Genomic DNA, 23,005 nt, shown 5'->3' with positions numbered 1-23,005 from the left:
TCGGTCACCGAATTTATGGGTCGAGCCATGGCCTGGTGGCAGTGGCGTCCCCTGGGCCTTGTAAATGTTCCTCTGAGTGGATTTCGACGTCTTACTCACGGTTTGTGTATCGTCGAATCCTTCGGAGTCTGAGTCTTGGATCGAGAAGGTACCTTCCTCTTCCTGTTCCTCGAACTCCCGTTGGGCTGTCGGTGCGGACGCCATCTGAAGTCTTCTGGCTCGACGGTCTCGGAGTGTTTTTCGGGACCGGAACGCACGACAGGCCTCGCAGGTGTCTTCGCTGTGCTCAGGTGACAGGCACAGGTTGCAGACCAAGTGTTGGTCTGTGTAGGGGTATTTATTGTGGCATTTGGGGCAGAAACGGAACGGGGTCCGTTCCATCGGCGTTCTTCAGCACGCGGTCGGGCCGACCAGGCCCCGACGGAGGATCGAAAAAACTACCCCGAAGGGCACCGGAGCTCTTCGATCTTCGATGCGGTGTGGAATCTAAGTACGCCGATCCCGAACGCAACAATACCGACGAAAATCTTCCGAAATTAGCTAATTTTCCGTTCCGAAACTCGGAGCGACAGGAACACGTCCGAACCCGATGGCGGAAAAAAAACAATCGAAGATGGAGTCGACGCCCATGCGCAATGGAGACAAAAGGAGGAGTCACTCGGTCCCGTGACTCGAAAGACTTCTTCGAAGAAAAACAACTTGTAACACTCCGGCCCAACACCAGATGGCGAGCTATTGCAGAACATGCGTATCTACAGCGACAGATGCCATCGAACATATGGATAGCACTGAAATAAAGCCAAAACAAATGTCAGCGACATGGGAGGAGGTGGGAGGAACGGAATGCCGCAATAAAACACAGGCAGCTACCAGCCTCAGACACCCACAGTGAAAAGTGAGCAACAAAGAAATGACAAAAGTACTCTGTCACAACAACAGATAAAGTGGAGTAATACAGCAGTTGGTCATTTCTCTGAAAACGAAACAGGAGGGAGAAAAAGACAGAACTGACCACTAGTGAGCAAGAATTTTTAAAGGACACTACCACCAACAAATGAAATCGCTTTAAGCCATAAGAAGTATACTAAAAGTATGCATGCGGTCGAACGCTTACGCTCGACCTAAAAAAAGTGTTAAAACAAGTAGCACTTTCTGACTCCAAGCACTAGATGGCAGAGATTCAGGCTCAAAAACACACTTTAAAACATGTTTGATAATATTACATGTGTCGCAGGTCTTGATGCTAAGTAACATAGTTGATGTTTGTGCAACAGATGATTTGGGGCCTTGCTTTAGTTAGTATGAATGTGCAAGGCCTTTGGGGCCTCCATTAATGTGAGTTTTCCTGCTTTTTTTGTAAGTTAACAGTGTGTTGTATGTGCACAATTGTTACATTTGTCTTGCTCACGCTGTATTAGCTGAAATAGAGTTCATCCATTCTCTGCACTTATCGCAGGAGCTGTAATATGCTTACAGGGCAGACTGAGGTCATATGAATTGCATTCAATTGAATTTAGAAAGATGCAGGAATTGTAGGTTCCACATGCTTCCTAATAAATAGGTGCACTGCTTTCAATTCTGTGTTGCAAACTGCAGGGTTCAGGTGCATTAGGCCTCACTTGCTCCCTAAACTAGAAAACATATTAAAGATGTAGGTATTTGGGTGGGCAAGAAAATCAATAGGATGCTGGAGAGATGCTGTCAAACAGCATCGTATTAGGTATGCAAGAGGTACTTACATGTTTTGGCAAATATGAACTAAAGCATAAAAGGTAGTTGAGGACTTTAGGCTTATATGTTTGGGATGCATTTAGTTTTCCCTCATTTTTAGTTTTTAGAGCGATTTGTTATAATGATGATAACTGCTACATTATGTGTAGAATAGCACATAATAAATTCTAAATTATTATAAAATACCAATATTGCATGTGCACTGATAATTGTGTACCTCAGGGCAGGCTTCTCCCATCACTGATAGAAATAAGAGATTCTTCAAGGGGTTTGTGTGATTGTAAGCACCCTTTTGACCATGAGCATAATACAGTGGGAGGGATAGGAAATACTTGCCAGGTTTTCTATTCTTGCTAAGATCATACTTTCCTTCAGGGACCAGGGGAATCTACTGTGTGAGGAAAAACACTTATTGGGAGACTCCTGACAATCACTTGAATGTTATCCTATCTTCCCTTGAGACAGAAAGGCTTTCAAATGTCAAACACTGCCTCTATAAACTGAATCTGTTAGACATGAAGCAAATAGAACTTAAGTTCAAAAAGCAGTCAAAAGCTGGGCCTGGACGGTGACTGAGAAGCCTGTAGCGGACATCCACACATGACACCAGAGAAGAACAGATGAACCCATGGATAACCTGCCTACAGTACAATAGCCATTTGCACTGATTGCTTTGCAGCGTACAAAGTCTGAGAATGATTTCCTCATATGGCGTGTTAGCAGTGAAAGGTTAGATCAGCTGTGTCTGAAAGAAACAAAGTGGGAGCAACTCAGTTCAAAGTTCTGAGGAACGAACTGCCGGAGGGTAAATTGCCTTGCCTCAAGTAAAAGCTTTTTAGACTCAAGAGTCAGGAGGAATACTATAAATGCTGCCTGGTTTGGGTTTTAAAGAAAATGCTGGGACCAAAAACCTTTCTCAAGGACGGCACTGGTAGAATGGCTGGATGAAGTGGGAGGTGAGAATGTGAATGTCTCTATGAAACAGTGTGTATTGAATATTTGGGGTGAGACTGATGTTTGTCAGGGCTCAGTGTCAATGGATAACAACAGGATTAGCTGTGGCGAAAAGGAACATTGCTGAATTATGGGGCACCAGCCAGGCCCAGCATTTAGAGCCCTGGAAACGTGATATGGACTGGTGTATGATAGAAGGCAGAGGTTGTCCCTGGAAGTGGGGGAAAATTTGGAATAACTGGAATGCCTAGAGCTCCACACCGACCTGAAGATGACACGGAATATCCCAAAGTAAGATAAGATGAGAAGTAAGGAGAGTCAGTAGATGCATGCCTATACTTACAAGGAGCAATACTAGTAACAAAGTATTACTACAGTTTCTGGATCCAGTCTGGCAACTAGGAAGGAGTTTAAGGAATCTGAGAAATCAAGTGTCCAAAAGAAATGTATCATTTGTGGAAAGTGTGGCCGGGCTTCCATGTGAATGTCGTACAGATGTGTCCCAGCAAAAGTTACCATAAATGTTTGCTATTATCCCATGAGTAACTCAAAGCATAATTAGGATCAAGTGTTTTGTAGGGTTTGTCATCTAACAAAAAAAGGCTATGCAAAGAAAACAAATTAAAACTTTGATTAACTTCAAAATATGAGCTGATGTTAGGTAAGAAACCTGGGTGACTGTTAGCCATAACCATCTTCTGAGGAAAAACCAACATCAAAATAGTATTGCGCTGGAATGCTGACAAACCTGAAATCCAGGATGGGCCGCCAGATGCTTCTTGGGTACCAGGAAGCAATGAGATAAACAATTCTCTCAAGGGCCTTCTCTCCATAAATGTGATGCCCTTCCCATAGTGCTTTGCAGCACAGCAGACTTTAATCCCATCACTTATTTGATCTATCCATGCATGTATGTCTTAATATGATTTTTAGTTTTTTTACAATTGAAGATTTTAAATAAACAAGAGAAAAAATTGGTTATTTAACCCTATGAACCGCCAAGTATGTTATATAAAAGTACAAAATCTTCAACACATTTGAGCATTGGCTCAATAGGAGGACAGTAGGCTGCTTTAGAAGGGTGAGCCTATTAGAAGACGTAAACTAAATTTTCAATCACTCTAAAGAGAAGTTGATGAATTAGGAACTTTAGAGAAATATCCACAATGGAAGGCTTTTTTGCAGCCCACAAGAAGCATAAAAGAATATCAAGTTCCCCTTAGGGATTTTATAAAAGCTTAATATTGAAAGACTCTGGGAACCACGTTTCCAAACTAATCGTATGGCTTCATGATTAAGCACCGCCTCCTGTATTCTGAAAAGGAGGAATGATCAACTGGATAGCTTGAAATCAGGCAACATCACAACTAAAGCATCTCTTTAAAATAGGCAGCCACGAATCTAACCTGCTTGCGATGTTACCATTAGTGTGCAAAGAATCGTCCTGCTGCACACTTTCATTTAGGTAAGCACCAAAAAATGCAGAATAAAGTTTTCATGACACACTTTCATTCAATTCTAGACAATAGTATTAGTACACCATCGAAGTAACTACTGAAACAAGCATTTTCAATGCAACGGGGCTCGCATTTGCTCGAGTTGGAGCTGTTTGCATTGTAAACTCCTAACCTAACTTTTCTTGCCACACAAATTTAAAAAAAAAAAAAAAACAAAAAAAAAAAAAAACAGCGCGATCGCGCTATGTAAAATGCAGCGTGATTGCGCTGAAATTGAAAACGAAAAAACAGAGCGCGATTGTGCTATGTGAACCCCAGCGTGATCGCCCTGCGAGGAAAATTAACAGATAAAGTAGTCCAGAAACCAGGCTCAACACATCGAGCCTCGTATGTTTCTAGTAGTTTACCGGTGCTGTGTAGGAGGGCTAAACACCGGAAAAGGCATGACGTATGAATGCCTTTCACAAATGAAAGCAAGCAGATTTTAAAGAGCAAGCCCAGGAACCAATGAAAGACTGACGTGAACTGGGCATGGTTTGAAGCCCAAAGAGAGATCACTTTATGGACGAAGCGATTTGCGCTCACCCCTAAAAGTGGGCCCTGGTATTAGTTTCATTTGAAGGAAGGAAATATACAAAAACGCTGGTAACGTGGAAAGCACCCCATGCTGGTGAATGTTGCCACTTGCCTCCAGTTTTTAGACTCTTACATTTATTGTTTGTAGACTACTGGCAAAATGGCTGTACAACCCAGTTTTGTAAGGTTTTTTTCTAAGACAATGCACAGTTGCCTTAACAATGAGTATCACTTCTTTGCAAAAAAGCTCAGTGACTATTAAAAGGCTGCAGTCAAAACTTTACTGAGCACATCACATCTTTAATTTTCCAAGGCTATGCTACCAAAAAGCCGAATTGAGCCAGTGAATTTGTCACAAATACCGAGCAAACAACTCAACATTAAAAACCTTTTGCAAGGGAATACATGCTAAATATATCATGGACACCAAACACACAACCAGTCTTCAAATGAACAAGTAGGGGCAGGAAAAAAGACACAATGGCGACCCTCCCATTTGAAACTCAGAAAACACTAGATGTTTGCATTCAGTGTATCTTTATTGAAAGAAACACGTGGATTATATGCAGAGGGATGAGCGCTGTTTGAACAATCAAGTCTCAACAGCTCTCGGTCGGCTACATGACATTTTTAATGTGGAATGCTAGTGAAACGCTCCAAGGTACAAATATTCCATACTTGAAAGGGACGGTCAGAACTCCTAAACTGCATTCAGACTTCACCATCATAAGAACTCGACCTTACAAAAATGTACAATTCCACGATGCTTCTTGATTTTAATACTTAATCTTTATATTTATAGATCCGCTTATTCATGGTAAAAACTAGGAGGGGACGCTTTTTTCAGCTCAAGGAATTTCTTTCCCTGGGCGTTATGATAAACGGAGGGTGCATATGCAAAAAAAAAAGGTCAAAACCTTCGTATTAATAAAGAGCAATTATTAATGTCGTTAAAAAAAGTGCATATTATGAAAATCTGTCATTACTAATCTTTCATATCTCAAAAACAACAAAAACTACTCTAATTAAAAAGGCACCCATAGCGTACCTTTTCTTATAACTTTAAAAATGATTAAGATTATTTACTTCAAAGAAAGGTAACACCGAGGATGACAATTCGCCGAATTATGTTCAACAGGGACACTGAACAGGCATCGGATACTCAGATATATGAAATCTCAAATGCAAACACTAGCACTTAAAAGCGGGAATCTAGTGTCGGCCTGTATCAGTGCCACAGACCTTTCTTCGACAGTCATCGAGTTTATCACTAAGGCAAAGATGCTGGTTTGCTATGATTTTTATTATGCTTTAGAGAGAAATTTGACACCATCATACTGGTGCCGTGAATTTTTAAAGAAGTTAAGTGATTACCATGAACCTCTACGTCAAAAAGCAGCCATACTTTCGCACACCATTATAATAGGGAAAGTGTAACAGGGAATGAATGGGCCACCACTTCAAGTATCGTTACACCGTGGCACTTTGACACTGCCACACCTCACTACCACATCGTAACCACTGACAAGTGCTGGTGATGGAGCAAGAAATCAAACAAGTAAGTTGTCAACAAACGCTCTGGAAAGCTCTATTTTCAGAACAGGTTAATTTCACGGTACCAAAGTTAATAAAAAGTCGCAAATTAGACACTGGCATTTGACAAATGCAAGGTTGCATCACTCAAAGGCAAGTTTTACCTGTAGTAGTTCAATGGATAAACTGGACATACATTACACTAATCGGTTTTAGGCTGCTCTGCTCAGCCACACAAATGGATACCAGAATTCAGATGAATTAATCAGTGGGTGCATGGGGGTAGGATGTTACTGAAGGGACCCAGTGGTAAAACAGTTAAATGCACAGCAGAAGTCTCAGCATCACAAACTCCGCCAAGTGCCATTCGTTTTCATCTTTACTCTTCCTCACACAGCACCAGCGACTTCCCAAAGAAGAGGCAGACGTCTACCAGCTACAGAGCTTTGAAGCAGGTCTGTGTGTGGATCTACACGAGATAGCAGAACTGTCTCATCGTTGGATCCTATGCAAACAGATCACGAAGTATACAGAAACACTAGTGATTTGGTTGAGTCATACCTCTACCAAAGTTTGACCAAAGTCCACATTTTATTGAGGGTTTATGCTTCGTGGATCCCTAAAAAGAGTGCCATTAAGAACTATATTCTATCTTACAATTTGCTATTAAAAACAGAGGACCAGATCAATCAATACAGAAGAGGGGGCGCTCAAACAGTCATACTATATCCTGAATATGTTTCACGCGGTAAAGAAGATATACTGAAAAGAGGAAATTTACTAAAGCTATTTGCAGCCATCCCAAGTCTGAAAAATATAAAATATAACCTCTAATTATACAGGGAGTGCAGAATTATTAGGCAAGTTGTATTTTTGAGGATTAATTTTATTATTGAACAACAACCATGTTCTCAATGAACCCAAAAAACTCATTAATATCAAAGCTGAATATTTTTGGAAGTAGTTTTTAGTTTGTTTTTAGTTTTAGCTATTTTAGGGGGATATCTGTGTGTGCAGGTGACTATTACTGTGCATAATTATTAGGCAACTTAACAAAAAACAAATATATACCCATTTCAATTATTTATTATTACCAGTGAAACCAATATAACATCTCAACATTCACAAATATACATTTCTGACATTCAAAAACAAAACAAAAACAAATCAATGACCAATATAGCCACCTTTCTTTGCAAGGACACTCAAAAGCCTGCCATCCATGGATTCTGTCAGTGTTTTGATCTGTTCACCATCAACATTGCGTGCAGCAGCAACCACAGCCTCCCAGACACTGTTCAGAGAGGTGTACTGTTTTCCCTCCTTGTAAATCTCACATTTGATGATGGACCACAGGTTCTCAATGGGGTTCAGATCAGGTGAACCAGGAGGCCATGTCATTAGATTTCCTTCTTTTATACCCTTTCTTGCCAGCCACGCTGTGGAGTACTTGGACGCGTGTGATGGAGCATTGTCCTGCATGAAAATCATGTTTTTCTTGAAGGATGCAGACTTCTTCCTGTACCACTGCTTGAAGAAGGTGTCTTCCAGGAACTGGCAGTAGGACTGGGAGTTGAGCTTGACTCCATCCTCAACCCGAAAAGGCCCCACAAGCTCATCTTTGATGATACCAGCCCAAACCAGTACTCCACCTCCACCTTGCTGGCGTCTGAGTCGGACTGGAGCTCTCTGCCCTTTACCAATCCAGCCACAGGCCCATCCATCTGGCCCATCAAGACTCACTCTCATTTCATCAGTCCATAAAACCTTAGAAAAATCAGTCTTGAGATATTTCTTGGCCCAGTCTTGACATTTCAGCTTGTGTGTCTTGTTCAGTGGTGGTCGTCTTTCAGCCTTTCTTACCTTGGCCATGTCTCTGAGTATTGCACACCTTGTGCTTTTGGGCACTCCAGTGATGTTGCAGCTCTGAAATATGGCCAAACTGGTGGCAAGTGGCATCGTGGCAGCTGCACGCTTGACTTTTCTCAGTTCATGGGCAGTTATTTTGCGCCTTGGTTTTTCCACACGCTTCTTGCGACCCTGTTGACTATTTTGAATGAAACGCTTGATTGTTCGATGATCACGCTTCAGAAGCTTTGCAATTTTAAGAGTGCTGCATCCCTCTGCAAGATATCTCACTATTTTTGACTTTTCGGAGCCTGTCAAGTCCTTCTTTTGACCCATTTTGCCAAAGGAAAGGAAGTTGCCTAATAATTATGCACACCTGATATAGGGTGTTGATGTCATTAGACCACACCCCTTCTCATTACAGAGATGCACATCACCTAATATGCTTAATTGGTAGTAGGCTTTCGAGCCTATACAGCTTGGAGTAAGACAACATGCATAAAGAGGATGATGTGGTCAAAATACTCATTTGCCTAATAATTCTGCACTCCCTGTATAGACTGTATAGCCTTTACTGTGGGACTAAAGGATTAAGTTAAAGAAAGAAATTCAATCCTTTTTTAGAAAAACAAAATTGGCCACCAAATTCACACTGAAAAACAAAACCTTGCACAATGGGGGATGAGGATCATCGAACCTATTAGCACTACATATACATAAATCTTTGGAATTTCTGGAAAAATCACAAGAGATCGTTAAAGAACAAGGTTTTCCCCTCCCCTTCACGAAGTCTGCTCTGTACGGTGCCATTGGACAACCTAAAACTGCAGAGTAATTTGATGAGTAAAGATTTTGAATCAGGCACAAGGGCTTGTTGTTTAGTGAGTACAATGGCAGATAACTGAGCCTGGTTATCAGGCAGCATCCAACACCAGCCCTCGCCTAAATTCAAGCCATCATTCCAACATGTTAGATATTTGTTCATGGAAGATAAGAGACTATAATAACTTAATATCCCGGATCAATCCTTAAAACACCTAAACTCCTATTATATCATTTGTTTACAAAAGACTTGGTGAGTGAGCTTAATCCCTTAGCAAGATTACAGAGAGAATTAATGTTAAGCAATAAGGTCAGTTAAAGACAGCTGTCTTTCTGTGAGCATATATTGAGACTCCACCAATCAATTGGGCTTTACTGTCGCTATCTTGGTCTAATTAAAAGGTGTGCTCGATATATTAAAACTTACTACAACGGCAGAGTAGAACAGCTCACTGAATTACTTGATGCTCACACTTAAGATAGATATATATATATATATATATATATATATATACACACACACACACACATCCCAACAAGTATACTCTGTTTTCAGAGCCTAATCACACACAGGGCAGCACCGGGATGCAGGGACAGACCACTCTTGCAAATATTCCAACAAACTCCTCCTTAAAGAGATGCGCCATACGCCAAAGTTAACACCAAAGTGAGGCATTTTATTTTCAAAAACCAAATGTTGTTTCCTGACGCGTTTCGGATGTCAGCCTTAATCATAGGTATCTGGTTCTCCTGTTTGAAAATAACCACGTGATGAAAACGGCCATCCTTTTATCCTGTGGCCTTAAGTACATTTTAAATCTGTAAGTTTATATTGTGCTGTTGCATCGTTTCTCTGTCTCATAATTGCAATGTTCCATTTACGTACCACTGTCATCTTCAATTAATCTGTCAAAAGTGTCTTTGTAAATCCAACACGATATAAACTTACAGATTTAAAATGTACTTTGATTTATATAAGGAAGATAATTACACTGCGGTAACACTGTTAACTAAAGCACTCAAGGGAAATGCGATGTCATGGAGAGCAAAGTGATTCTATGACTTTAAGGCCACAGGATAAAAGGATGACCGTTTTCATCACGTGGTAATTTTCAAACAGGAGAACCAGATACCTATGATTAAGGCTGACAGCAACAGCCGAAACGCGTCAGGAAACAATATTTGGTTTTTGAAAATAAAATGCCTCACTTCGCTTTTAACTTTGGCGTACGGCACATCTCTTTAAGGAGAAGTTTGTTGGAATATAAATATATATATATATATATACATACATATATATACACACTGGAAGATGAAGGATCACAAGAAAACAACAGCCAGCCAGGGCAAAAATCTGGATCCCAAAAGATGCAATGAGTCACAAGAAAATGTAATATCCAAGAAAGAAGTGACTCAAACAGATGATCTCACCAAAGAACAAGAATATATTTCTACTACAAGGTTTCAGCTTCCGCCTTCCTCAGGTAGTACAAGATAGTTTGCTCAGTGGCTGCACAGATGACATTGCTGGATTTTCAAAAAGCATCTTGAGTGAAGATTCCAATTGGAATGTGGAATCAACGCAGTCCTGAGAACTCTTCAGATATGCAGAAATCAAATGGTATTGTCAGTGATGTTCAGTCCATCTGGATGCAGTGATTTTAAACAATACATCCAGAAATGTTCTCTGATGTCCAGGAGTTCTTCCTTTAAAACATGTTCCACAGGGAAAATCTTAAAATGTGATAGTAAATGGTCCGCAAGGTTAAAATGATTAGCTACAGGCTGGTCAAGTTTCTGGTTAATTATTGCTGATTTGCGGTTCCTGAATTGTGTACGGAGGCCATTCACTGTTTGGCCTACATACTGTTTTTTACAGCTTTGACATTGGCACGTAATCACATAAATAATGCTTTTTGAGCAACATGTAAGATGCTGTCTTATTCCATAGGTCCTTCTTCTAACAGAGCTAGTTACGGATTATGTTTGTAAAAGGTATTCACATCTGATGCACCTTATAGAATTACAGCAATTAACTCCTGCATTTGTTACAGCTTGCTTAAGTACAGCTCTCACAACAAGCGATCTTAAATTTGGAGCTCTGCAGTAAGCAATGACTGGCGGTTTTGGAAAAAGCTTCTGCAATTTTTCACAAGTGGATAGCAAGGGAAAAGTGTTTTGTATTATATTTCTGTAGTTGGGAGCTGATGAATGATAGTCAACCACAAATGGGATTATGTCACTTTTGTTTCTTCTGTTGGTGTTCCAAATAAGCGCTTCCCTGGGTAACTGCAAAGACTTGTCTATTTGTTGCAGAACGATATGCAGAGGATAGCCTTGCTTTTTAAAAAATATAACAAGCTCCTGTAGATGGTCTTTACAAGTGTCTTCATTGCTGCAGATGCAACTTATTCTGAGTGCTTGGCTGTAGATGATGCTGAGTTTAGTGTGTTTATGTATATGTGTGTGTATATGGAAAATGTCACTTACCCAGTGTACATCTGTTTGTGGCATGTTCTGGTGCAGATTCACATGCTATGCACAGGTTCTGCCATCTAGTGTTGGGCTCTGAGTGTTACAAGTTGTTTTTCTTCGAAGAAGTCTTTTCAAGTCACGGGACTGAGTGACTCCTCCTTTTTGGCTCCATTGCGCATAGGCATCGGCTCCATCTTAGATTGTTTTCCCGCAAAGGGTAAGGTAGGAGTGATAGAGTGTAAAGAAAGAGATGTCCATACAATGGAATAGAGATGTATATACAGAGTTTAAATAAAGAGGTGTCCATGCAATGGAATAGAGATGTATATACATATGTACAAATTTTAAATGTAATTAAAACGGCTACAGGCTCCCGGGGAGGAGGGAGGGTGCATGTGAATCTGCAGTGGAACATGCCACAAACAGATGTACACTTGGTAAGTTACATTGTACTTTCAATTGCATGTGTAGCTGCAGATACACATGCTATGCACAGACTACAAAGCAGTAATCCTCCCCTAAGCGGTGGTCAGCCTGTAGGAGTTGAAGTTGTCTGAAATAATGTTCTTAGTACAGCCTGTCCTACTGTGGCCTGTTGTGTTGCTAACACATCTACACAGTAACGCTTGGGAAATGTATGAGGTGTTGACCAAGTGGCTGTTTACACATTTCTGTCATTGGTATGTTTCCTAGAAATGCCATTGTTGCTCCTTTTTTCCTAGTGGAATTTGCCTTTGGTGTAATTAGTAGTTGTCTTTTAGCCTATAGGTAACAAGTTTGGATACATTTCGCTATCCACCTGGCTATGCCTTGTTTTGATATAGGATTACCAGTATGGGGTTTTTGGAATGCGATGAACAATTGTTTAGTTTTACGAAATGATTTTGTTCTATCAATGTAATACATTAAAGCTCTCTTAATATCTAATGCAGGTAGTGCTCTTTCTGCCACTGAGTCTGGCTGTGGGAAGATGACTGGGAGTTCCACTGTTTGGTTTAAATGAAACGGTGAGATGACTTTAGGTAGAAATTTAGGGTTTGTGCAAAGTACAAACTTATGTTTGTGTACTTGTATAAAGGGTTGTTCAATAGTGAATGCTTGTATTGCACTAACTCATCGGAATGAAGTGATTGCCACTAGAAATGCTACTTTCCAAGTTAGGAACCGAATCTGACAAGAGTGCATGGGTTCAAAGGGTGGACCCATGAGTCGTGTAGGTACAATGTTAAGATTCCATGAGGGTACCGGTGGCGTTCTTGGAGGTATGATTCGTTTTAGACCCTCCATGAAAGCTTTAATGACTGGCACTCTAAATAGAGATTTGGGGCCAGACGTATGAAAGCATTTTGCATTCGTAAACGGGGCGAATGCCCGTTTGCGAATGCAAAATGCCAGTTCAGAATGTATGAAATACATTCTGAATGCAATTTTAAGGAATCGCTAAAATAGCGATTCCTTAAAATTGCGACCCTGTTTAGAGAGTCGCAAATTGCGTCTCTCTAAATTAGAAATCGCAAATAAGGATTCCTTATTTGCGATTCCTTAGCACATGTATGAAGCAATTCCTAAATGCGATTTTGGCATTAAGGAATCACTAATTACCACCAAGTTAAACTTGGTGGTAACCATGTGCAAAATTAAAAAATCCATTAAAAATGCATTTTTAAATTGTACATGTAAAGCACACATGCCCTTTTGGCATGTGTGCACCTTACATGTCCCCCAAAACATTTTTGGGGTGCAGCAGAGGGGGCCTTAGCCCCCCAGCACCCTTGGGTTTTGCATTTCCAAAATTGCGATTTCTGGTTCAGAAATCCCAATTTTTGAAATGCAAAAAATTTGCAGATATGGGCCAACAGGCCCATAGCTGCGAATGGAGCCGTTATCGCAATTTGCGATTCGGTAATAGCATTTGGGTTTTTAAAAAATCGCTATTACCAAATCGCAAATGTGATACATGGCACTTTGCGAATCAGAAATAGCGATTTCTTAAAAATCGCTATTTCCAAATCGCAAAGGGCTGTGATGATACATCTTGCCCTTGGTTTGTTTATTTTGCAAATAAGCAGAAATTGCTGTGAGATGCATTTTGATGGATGAAAAAGCTAAATTTGTTTTTTGTAGGTGGAGTAAATAACCTACGATGTCTTGTATGGACGCATCTAAGGGTGTTATGTGTTTTGCTTGACAGCAGAAAACAAATCTTTTCCATTTGTTAGCATAACACTGCCTAGTAGTAGGTTTTCTTGCCTGTTTAATGACTTCCATACATTCTGGTGGAAGATTTAGATACCCAAACTCTAAGATGTCAGGAGCCAGATTGCCAGATTAAGCATCGCTGGATTGGGGTGTCTGATCTGCTGTTTGTTTTCTGTCAGCAGGTCTGGTCTGTTTGGGAGTTTGATGTGTGGTACTATTGACAGGTCTAGCAGTGTTGTGTACCATGGCTGGCGTGCCCACGTTGGTGCTATAAGTATGAGTTTGAGTTCGTTTTGACGCAGTTTGTTGACCAAAAATGGAATGAGCGGGAGAGGGGGAAAAGCGTAAGCAAATATCCCTGACCAGTTGATCCATAGAGCATTCCCCTTGGATAAAGGGTGTGGGTACCTGGACGCGAAGTTTAGGCATTTTGCATTGTGTTTGGTGGCGAACAGATCTATGTCTGGTGTCCCTCATTGACGAAAGTATTTGTGAAGTACTTGGGGGTGAATTTCCCACTTGTGAGTTTGTTGGTGATCTCAACTGAGGTTGTCTGCTAACTGATTGTGAATCCCTGGAATGTATTGAGCTACCAGGTGTATGTTGTTGTGAATTGCCCAATGCCAATTTATTTGTGCTAGAAGGCAAAGTTGTGATGAGTGGGTTCCTCCCTGTTTGTTTAAGTAGTACATTGTTGTCATATTGTCTGTTCTGACAAGAATGTGTTTGTGAGCAAGAAGAGGTTAAAAGGCTCTTAGTGCTAGGGGGACTGCTAATAGTTCTAAGTGATTTATGTGGAACTGTTTCTGTTTGTTGTCCCATTGTCCCTGAATATTGTGCTTGTTGAGGTGTGCTCCGCATCCAATCATTGATGCATCTGTTGTGAGAATGGCGTAAGGCACAGGGTCTTGAAATGGCCGCCCTTTGTTTAAATTTGTGGGATTCCACCACTGAAGCGAAATGTGTTTTTGGCGGTCTATCAACACTAGATCTTGGAGATGACCATGTGCCTGCGACCATTGTTTTGCGAGGCACTGCTGTAAGGAACGCATGTATAACCTTGCATTTGGGACAATGGCGATGCATGATGCCATCATACCTAGTAGTTTAATGACAAAACGGACAGTGTAGTGTTGGTTTATCTGAATTTTTGGCAATATGTTGTGGAACGATTGCACTCTTTGTGGGCTTGAACTTGCAAACGCCATTTGAGTGTTTAGTGTAGCCCCTAAGTACTGCTGAATTTGTGATGGTTGCAGGTGTGATTTTTGGTAATTTATTGAGAACCCTAGTGTGTGTAGGGTCTCTATTAACTAACGTGTGTGATGTTGACACTGTTTTTGAGTGTTGGCTTTTATTAGCCTATCATTGAGATATGCGAATACATGCATATGTTGTCTCCTTATGTATACTACGACTACGGCAAGGCATTTTGTAAAGACTCTGGGGGCTGTTGTTATCCCGAAGGGTAATACTTTGAATTGGTAATGTTTTCCTTGTATAACAAACCTGAGGTATTTTCGGTGAGCTGGATGGATGGGTATGTGAAAATACGCATCTTTTAGAACAAGTGTTGTCATAAATTCTCCCTGTTGTAGCAGTGGGACTACATCTTGTAGTGTTACCATGTGAAATTGTTCTGATCGGATGTAGAGGTTGAGTCCTGAGATCTAATATTGGTCTTAATGTTTTGTCCTTCTTGGGAATAGGGAAGTACAAGGAGTAAACCCCTGTTCCTTTTTGATGATGTGGCACCAGTTCTATGGCTTGTTTGAGTAATAGTGCCTGTACTTCTGTTTGCAACATTGCAAGATGTTATGAGGAAAGTTTGTGTGCTTTTGGGGGAATGTCTGGAGGAAATTGTGTGAACTCTATGCAGTAACCATGTTGGATAATGGATAGTACCCATGTGTCTGTTGTGATGTTTAACTATTGGTCGTGGAACATTTTCAGTCTTCCTCCCACAGTGGAAGTGTGTTGAGGGAAGGTGATGATAAAGTCACTGTTTGTTATTAGTGGCTTGTTTTGAGGATTGGTATTTTCCTCTAGATTTGGGGAATTGTCCTCTGTAGGATCCCCAAAATCCTTCTCTTTGGTATTGTGTCTGGTAAGAGGGCTTGGATTGTGAGGTAGATGGCTCGGAGGGCTGTGGCCTGAAGCCTCCCCTATATTGAGGCTTCTGAAATGAGCCTCTGTATTGGGATGAATAAAGCGCTTCAATCGCTTTGGCAGTGTCAGTGTCTTTTTTCATCTTATCTATGGCTGTGTCCACCTGTGTGCCGAATAATTGTGCTGATTAAAAGGCATGTTGAGGACAGCTTGTTGGATTTCAGGTTTAAAACCTGATGACCTGAGCCATGCATGTCGCCTAATGGTGACAGCCGTATTTATAGTCCTTGCAGCTGTATCTGCTGAGTCTAGGGCTGATCTTATTTGATTGTTCGTAATTGCCTGTCCCTCCTCTACTACCTGCTGGGCTCTCTTATGTTGGTCCTTGGGGAGATGCTGAATAATGTCCTTCACCTCATCCCAATGAGCCCTATCGTATCTAGCTAGAAGGGCCTGCGAATTAGCTATGCACCACTGATTGGTTGCCTGTGACACCACCCATTTCCCTGCAGCATCATATTTTTTGCTTTCTTTATCTGGAGGGGGTGCATCTCCAGAGAACTGTGAGTTAGCCCTTTTCCTCGCTGCGCTGACCACTACTGAATCGGGGGGCAGCTGTTGTGTGATATAAACGGGGTCTGAGGGTGGTGGCTTGTACTTTTTCTCTACCCTTGGGGTTAGCCCTTCCTTTAACCGGTTCTTGGAATATCTGCTGCGCATGTTTGAGCATACCGGGGAGCATGGGTAGGCTTTGGTATATGGCATGATTTGAGGACAATGTATTGAACAAGAAGTCGTCCTCTAGAGGTTCTGTGTGCATGGTCACGTTGTGAAAAGCTGCTGCCCTAGCTAGAACCTGTGTATACGAGGTGCTATCCTCAGGTGGCGATGGCTTAGATAGGTAGCACTCTGGGCTATTTTCTCAGACTGGGTCGTCATAGAGATCCCATGGATCTGTGTCCTGATGTGACTGCATTGTGTGTGATGGAGACTGTGCAGTGGGTGTAGCAGGCGGGGAGACAGTTTGTTGAGGAGAGTGAGGAGGAGACTGATGAGGGTCAAACTGGGGAGGCGGAGATTTCTCTCTTGGCACTTTAGCCGTTGGCTGATCAGTGTCCAAGCGTCTGTGGAAGGCCAGTTTTCTTTTTATTTTGAGAGGAGGTGCTGTGAGGATCTTGCCAGTGTCCTTGTGGATCTGTATCCTGGCCTGTTTGTCATCGAAATCCTCCATTTGTTGTCATTCTTCCTCAAATCTATGGCTTTCTTTTAACTGTTTCAAAAGTCCATGCTCCTCTCTATAGGAATGTTTTTTTGGCTCCGAAGCCGGTTTTTTCGGCACCGAAGGGGCTGAAGTAGTTGTTGGCCTCGGTTCCAAAAGTGATTTCCGGAGTCTCGACTCGAAGGATCGGTGTCGTATGCTTTCGGAGCCTGTGCCTCGGCTCGAGTCCGAAGGCTTCGTTACGGGCGTGGCCTTTTTCGATGCTGAAGATGTTACTTGGTCACCGGTCGCTTTTTTACATGTGGAGCCATGGTCTTCCGGCAGTGGCGTCCCCGAGGCCTTCTGTTTGGGCTTGGTTTGGGTCGGGGCAAGCGTAATCACATGCTGGCCCGCAGTTAGTGGCCTGTCGACGTCGGGCGCTTGTTCGGAATCGGATCCCTGAACGGAGACGGCGGTGTGAATCATCTCCTCCTCTTCTGCGTCGAGGCGTTCAGTGCTTCTGGACGCCATCTCTAACCTTCGCGCTCTTTGGTCTCAAAGTCTTTTTCGAACGGAAGGATTTACAGGCTTCACAAGTATCCTCTTGATGATCCGGCGATAAACACAGGTTACAAACCAGATGTTGATCTGTGTAGGGATACTTGGCGTGGCACCGAGGGCAGAATCTAAACGGGGTCCGGTCCATGAGGCTTCGACAATACTTTTGGTCAGGCCGACCAGGCCTAAGTTGGGCGCGGGTGCTCCGAAGGGCAATCAAAGATGTGTATCCGCCGGTACCGAGGTGTCGATGCTGGATGAGATGCGATCGAAAACAATACCGACGATTTTAGATGGTTTCTAAGATTTTCCAACTCGAACAACCGGAGTGAAGAGGAACACGTCGGAACCCGATGGCGGAAAGAAAACAATCCAAGATGGATCCGATGTCCATGCGCAATGGAGCCGAAAAGGAGGAGTCAATCAGTCCCGTGACTCGAAAAGACTTCTTAGAAGAAAAACAACTTGTAACACTCCGAGCCCAACACTAGATGGCAGGATCTGTGCATAGCATATGTATCTGCAGCTACACATGCCATCGAATATATATATATATATATATATATATATATATATATATAAAAATATATATTTATATATATATCCATCCAATATATAGTCCTTCTCCCTCGCAAAAAACTTGGGCCCCTACCGTGAACAAGGCTACGGGCGAAATGTGTTTTGTGAGGAACATCTATGTGGATTAAATGTACCTTTTTCAAATTTCACCATGAGTCTTTGAAAAGTTCTTTGCACGAGGGAGAAGGTCTATATATTGGAAATGTGGACCACCAGAGCCCGTCTCAGACCGCTGTATGCAAGCAAGGTGCCTCAGGAAATATGGACCTGTGTCGTATTGTGTATGTATATATTTTATTTTTTTTAAGAAAAGGGAGACAATAGAGTATTTAAGTGACACCATGAATCAATTAAGACCTGACAACGTAAACTCCATATGGTTATTAGCAGGTGACTTCAATGCTAACCTCCTAACGATAACAAACGATCAGGAATGGCTGGCTATTGAAGATAAGTTATGGGAAATTCCGCCATTAAATGTAAGCAAGAAGTTGAAAGTTCTGTACTACACTAACAACTGCCCTGAATGTCTTTGGTTTCAGATCACTGAATGGGAGGAGCAGCATTGATTAGGACGTGGCATATACACACGTCGCACCAAAGACTGGTAACACTTGACGACCTGTGGGTAATGGACTCTGCATTTCCACTGTGTCATAAATTTTAAAATCAAACACACTATTTTAAGTGATCATGCCATGTTGCCCTGTCCTTTCCCCTGAACAGCTTCCCTTTGCATAAAGAAACAATGCTGGGGCATCAATCAGATCTGGAAATCATCATAAGGACCCGTTAAGGTAGGTGGCTCAAATATCAATGTAATTGAGCAAATACAAGAATACCCCTTGTCCTCAGATAGGGAATCTAAACAATTAATTGAAGGCCAGGTCCCAGTACCCACTGCTCTTATTGCCTATGCTATGCAAAAAAAACGATATCTTTTGATATTAAAAAGACATCTAAAGGGAAGTAGAAGAGATGTGCACAAGGATAAAGCAAATACAGCAGGTGCAGGGTGCTCAATGGAAGGTTGTTCTACAAGCAATAAAATCTAAGAAAAAAAAGTTTGGCTCATTGTACACAATCTGTCAGACATCCAGCATAAAAGATAATTATTTCATCTCAGCATCCAGATTGTTAGCATATCTCTCTTCACCTCCCAAAGGTTCAGACAGAAGTCTGCATTTATTGAAATATGCCGACAACACTACCTTACTGGATCAAACAGCACTTTTGTTAATTTCTTGACCAGTCTGGCAGACTACTGCAGAGTCAATAAGCTTACCATCAATATAGCAAACACGAAGATTCAAATTTTTGGAAGAAGGAACATCCAGTTCAGGGATTGGTTTATTAATGGCCAGAAAGCCGAAAGAGTTTCTAACATCAAATATCTAGAAGTATGGCTTAATGACTGAGGTAGTACAGTGGTGCCAACTGAGGCACTGGCTACTAGGGCAAATACCCTCATTTTTGCCTTTCAGCACCTCCTTAGAAATCTTTTAGGCTTGGACCTTTCTGCAATTTGCGCAGTTATCGACTGCAAACTGATGCCCACTCCCACATATGGCTCTGTTGGCTATAAAAATCGTCTATCACGCTGCTTGGATCTGCTGCAATATCAATGTTATAGACATTTATTCCAGTTAACAACATGCAGGGTGCAGGGCCAGATTATCCTGGAGTTTAATCTGGCTCATCAAGATTATGCACTTTATGCATGGTTTCTCTCTCCTGCCAAGTGAGCAGCAGCAGAGCCGGTGTTCATCAAGCAGTTTATGTGGGGCATTATTCAAAATAAAACCTCAGAAATACACAGTTTCTACCAGGTTCGATCGACTGGCTTCCAGCCTATGAGTTCACCCATAGGAATGGGTTTGTGGAAGAAACTAAGATGAATGCTCGTGCTGTAGGCGCTCTAAAATATTGCAAGTGGCAACTTTCTTTATGCAGAGCCTTTTCAGGTCCAGTCTACGGCTGTAAGCAACATCCAACCAATTTGGAAATAGGTACAACGGGACAACAAAGTACAAGTTGCAAAGTGCATTAGTTTTCACTTAAATTGAAGACCTCCTTTAAAGGAATTTGCAGTGCAAACGATCTCTGGTATTACTTAAGTGATCTGTTATCGTGTAAAATGAAATATAACAGGTTATACAACAGAAATTAAAAACTATCAATTTCACCACTTGTTGTCTAGAATCACATCCACAGGAACTGCAATATTTTAGAGTGTTTGAAAAAGAACACCAGAGACAGCTGAAGTCCATGTTAGCAGTTCAAAGTAAGTTAAGCATAAGTTAGACAGGAAATATTAAATAAGACTGTCATTTCTACATGGTTTGCTAAAGGACACAGCAATAAAGGGAAAATATATATAATTTGGATAAGAGAAAATATTTCCTTCCTGATATACAATCCTTTCATGTCATGAACAGACACCTACCTGTTGCCGGTTGTTTGGCGTATACGGAAGCATGGTGGATACATGGAACATAATCTCATAGTCCTGATAGGTTGTGTAGAGGGACTGGGTTCCTGTAGAGTCCGCTATAAAGATAAAAGTACAGACCATGTAATAATTAAAAATGGCAGATTAAATGGAACATCTATGGAACAGATTTAAAAAAACTAAAACATTTTCCTGGTTTCTGCTTCTAGCAGACTTTTTAGGAAATAAATCAAGAATCTTCCTAAAATGCAATAAAACAATAACTTTGTTTGTAGGTACAATTCTACAAAATCAAATAACTTCCAGCCTAAAGGTTTTCTCCAACATTCACAACTTTTACAGCTACAAATACTTTTTTGCAAACTGCACATCAAGATGCAAATTCTGTGGTAAACCATTTAAAAAAACGCCATGGCTTTAACCACAAACAGACATTTTTACATTCAGTTGAGCTCATTTTTTGCTCACACCACCTTCTTCATTTCCATTAGCATAGAGCAGCAAGAATGAAAGAAATGTGAATGTGGCCAAGTTGCAGATGTATGCAGAGAATTACAAGCCAATACGTTTGCTGGTAAAGTCCTTACTTAGTGAGAAGGCAATTCTTCTCCAAGCATCAACCTGTCTGCCCCCATGGCAAGCAACTTGATGCAGTCTTTGAGCCAAGCCTGCTGGGGCTGTCGAATGGCCACAAATATTCAACATGCAAATGTAAGTGTCCTGGTTCTTTCACTATAGTAACAGAGCATCCTAACAATATCCAGCTTGTTCAGTGCTCTCTCTACCTCATATTTCCTTAAGAGGACTTTTAAAGAGTGGATTTAAGTATGGACAGTTGGGAATATTTATTTGAGGTCTTTAGAAAATTCAAATTCAATGGGTTGAACTAAGTTGTCATACAGCAGAACCCGGGGCAAAAGTAAGAGCCAAAAGAGATTTTGGATGTTTGAGAAACAAGACAACAGTGGTACTCATCTAGTCTATTACATGCACTTGCCAAGAAACCATTAGATCACTGCTTCAAAGAATTATGAATGAATGGGTTATTATGGTTTGAGGCGGACAAATTACTTACCTTCGGTAACGTCTTATTTGGTAAAGACAATATCTAGTTGCAGATTCCTTACCATAAAATTTCCCCAGGTGTCAGTCTGGAGCTGGAGATTTTTCTCGAGCACTACCCCTGCGTGCCGTTAAGTGGCGTTGATTGGTTCCATGTCCGTCGAGGTTCCAGTCTGGCCTACATGGAAGGGCATAGCCGTAGAAAGGAGTGTGAAGCACCACTTTGTCAGGATAGATGGAAAGGTAGGGTGGCTTGGATGACAAGGCCTGCAGCTCACTCCCCCAAGGGCAGAGGCCACAAGGAAGGCTGTTTTAAAGGTGAGAAGCCATGTCCGGACAACTGTATAGAGGCTCAAAAGGAGTGCACATCAGAAATGTCAAAACAAATCAAGTCTCATTGGGGCATAATGAAAGGGGACAGAGGAAACATATGAGTAAGGCCTTTAAGGAACCTATTTACAATAGGAGATTAAAACAAGGGGTGTTGATAAGGCAATCATAAGAAAGCAGAGACTGCAGAAAAATAACCTTTGGGATTGACCGCTGCAGAGCCCTGTTGGGCCAACGAAAGTATAAACAATAGAACCTCAGAGAAAGGGGCAGAAAGGGGATCAACAGAAGGGTCTGTGCCCCATTCCACAAATTTCTTCCAATGACAGGCGTATACCATTTTGCTGGAGGGATGCCTGGCTGCCAAGATTACATTCCAGACTTCGGGTGGAAGGCCACCAGCTGTCAACTGTTGTTGCTCAATCTCCATGTAAGAAGGTGGAGACTGCACAGGTTCAGGTGGAGAACCCTCCCTGCTGCTTCGAAAGAATATCTGCACTAAGGGGCAGTATGATCAGAGGTACCATGGCCATGCACAATAGCTTTGGATACAAGATCCTTTATGCTCAGTCTGGAGCCACAAGGATTACTTGAGCCTGGTCGTTCTTGATCTTCTTGAGAACGATGGGCAGAAGTGGTATGGGCAGAAAGGCGTACAGGAGGCCTGAGTTCCACTTGAGAAGAAAAGCATCACTAAGCGATTTCCCCGTTAGAAACACCAACGCGCAATACTGCTGACATTCCGCAATCTCTGCAGACGGAAACAGATCTAACTAAGGCCATTTCCATGCTGAAAGAGACCTTGCCCCCCTTCAGATGGAGATGCAATTAAGGATCGACTAAGCATGGACATGGACGGCTGAGTCTGTCCATTCTGACATGCAGAGAGTCCGCCAGATGTTGAACCACCTGTTACAGTCACGTCAAAAGGCGCAGAGCCTCTTGACAAAGAGTCCACGACCCCACCCCACCCTGCTTGTTGCAGTACCACATGGCGGTAGCATGGTCCGTGAACATCTGCACTACCTTCTCCTTGAGAGAGGGAAAAAATGCTTTTAATGCTTGCTTGATCGCCCAGAGTTCCAACAAGCTTGTGTGGAGCTCGGTCTCCACCAGACGCCA

General features: G+C 41.8%; 1 protein-coding gene across 4 annotated transcripts in view; it reads right to left on the bottom strand.

Annotated features, from left to right (window-relative positions):
* The window catches only part of SIPA1L3 (signal induced proliferation associated 1 like 3), a 635,337-nt gene that overhangs the window by 332,119 nt on the left and 280,213 nt on the right, over positions 1–23,005 (bottom strand). For all 4 annotated transcript variants that reach the window (XM_069207242.1, XM_069207245.1, XM_069207243.1 and 1 more), the window contains exon 7: positions 20,486–20,589. In XM_069207242.1, the coding sequence (XP_069063343.1) occupies positions 20,486–20,589 (104 nt within the window). The remainder of the gene's footprint in view (positions 1–20,485; positions 20,590–23,005) is intronic.

The sequence above is a fragment of the Pleurodeles waltl genome, chromosome 9 (genome assembly GCF_031143425.1).
Source record: "Pleurodeles waltl isolate 20211129_DDA chromosome 9, aPleWal1.hap1.20221129, whole genome shotgun sequence".
Classification (NCBI taxonomy): Eukaryota; Metazoa; Chordata; class Amphibia; order Caudata; family Salamandridae; genus Pleurodeles; species Pleurodeles waltl.
The sequence above is the reverse complement of the archived record's forward strand: the minus strand, read 5'-3'. Positions and strand labels throughout refer to the sequence as shown.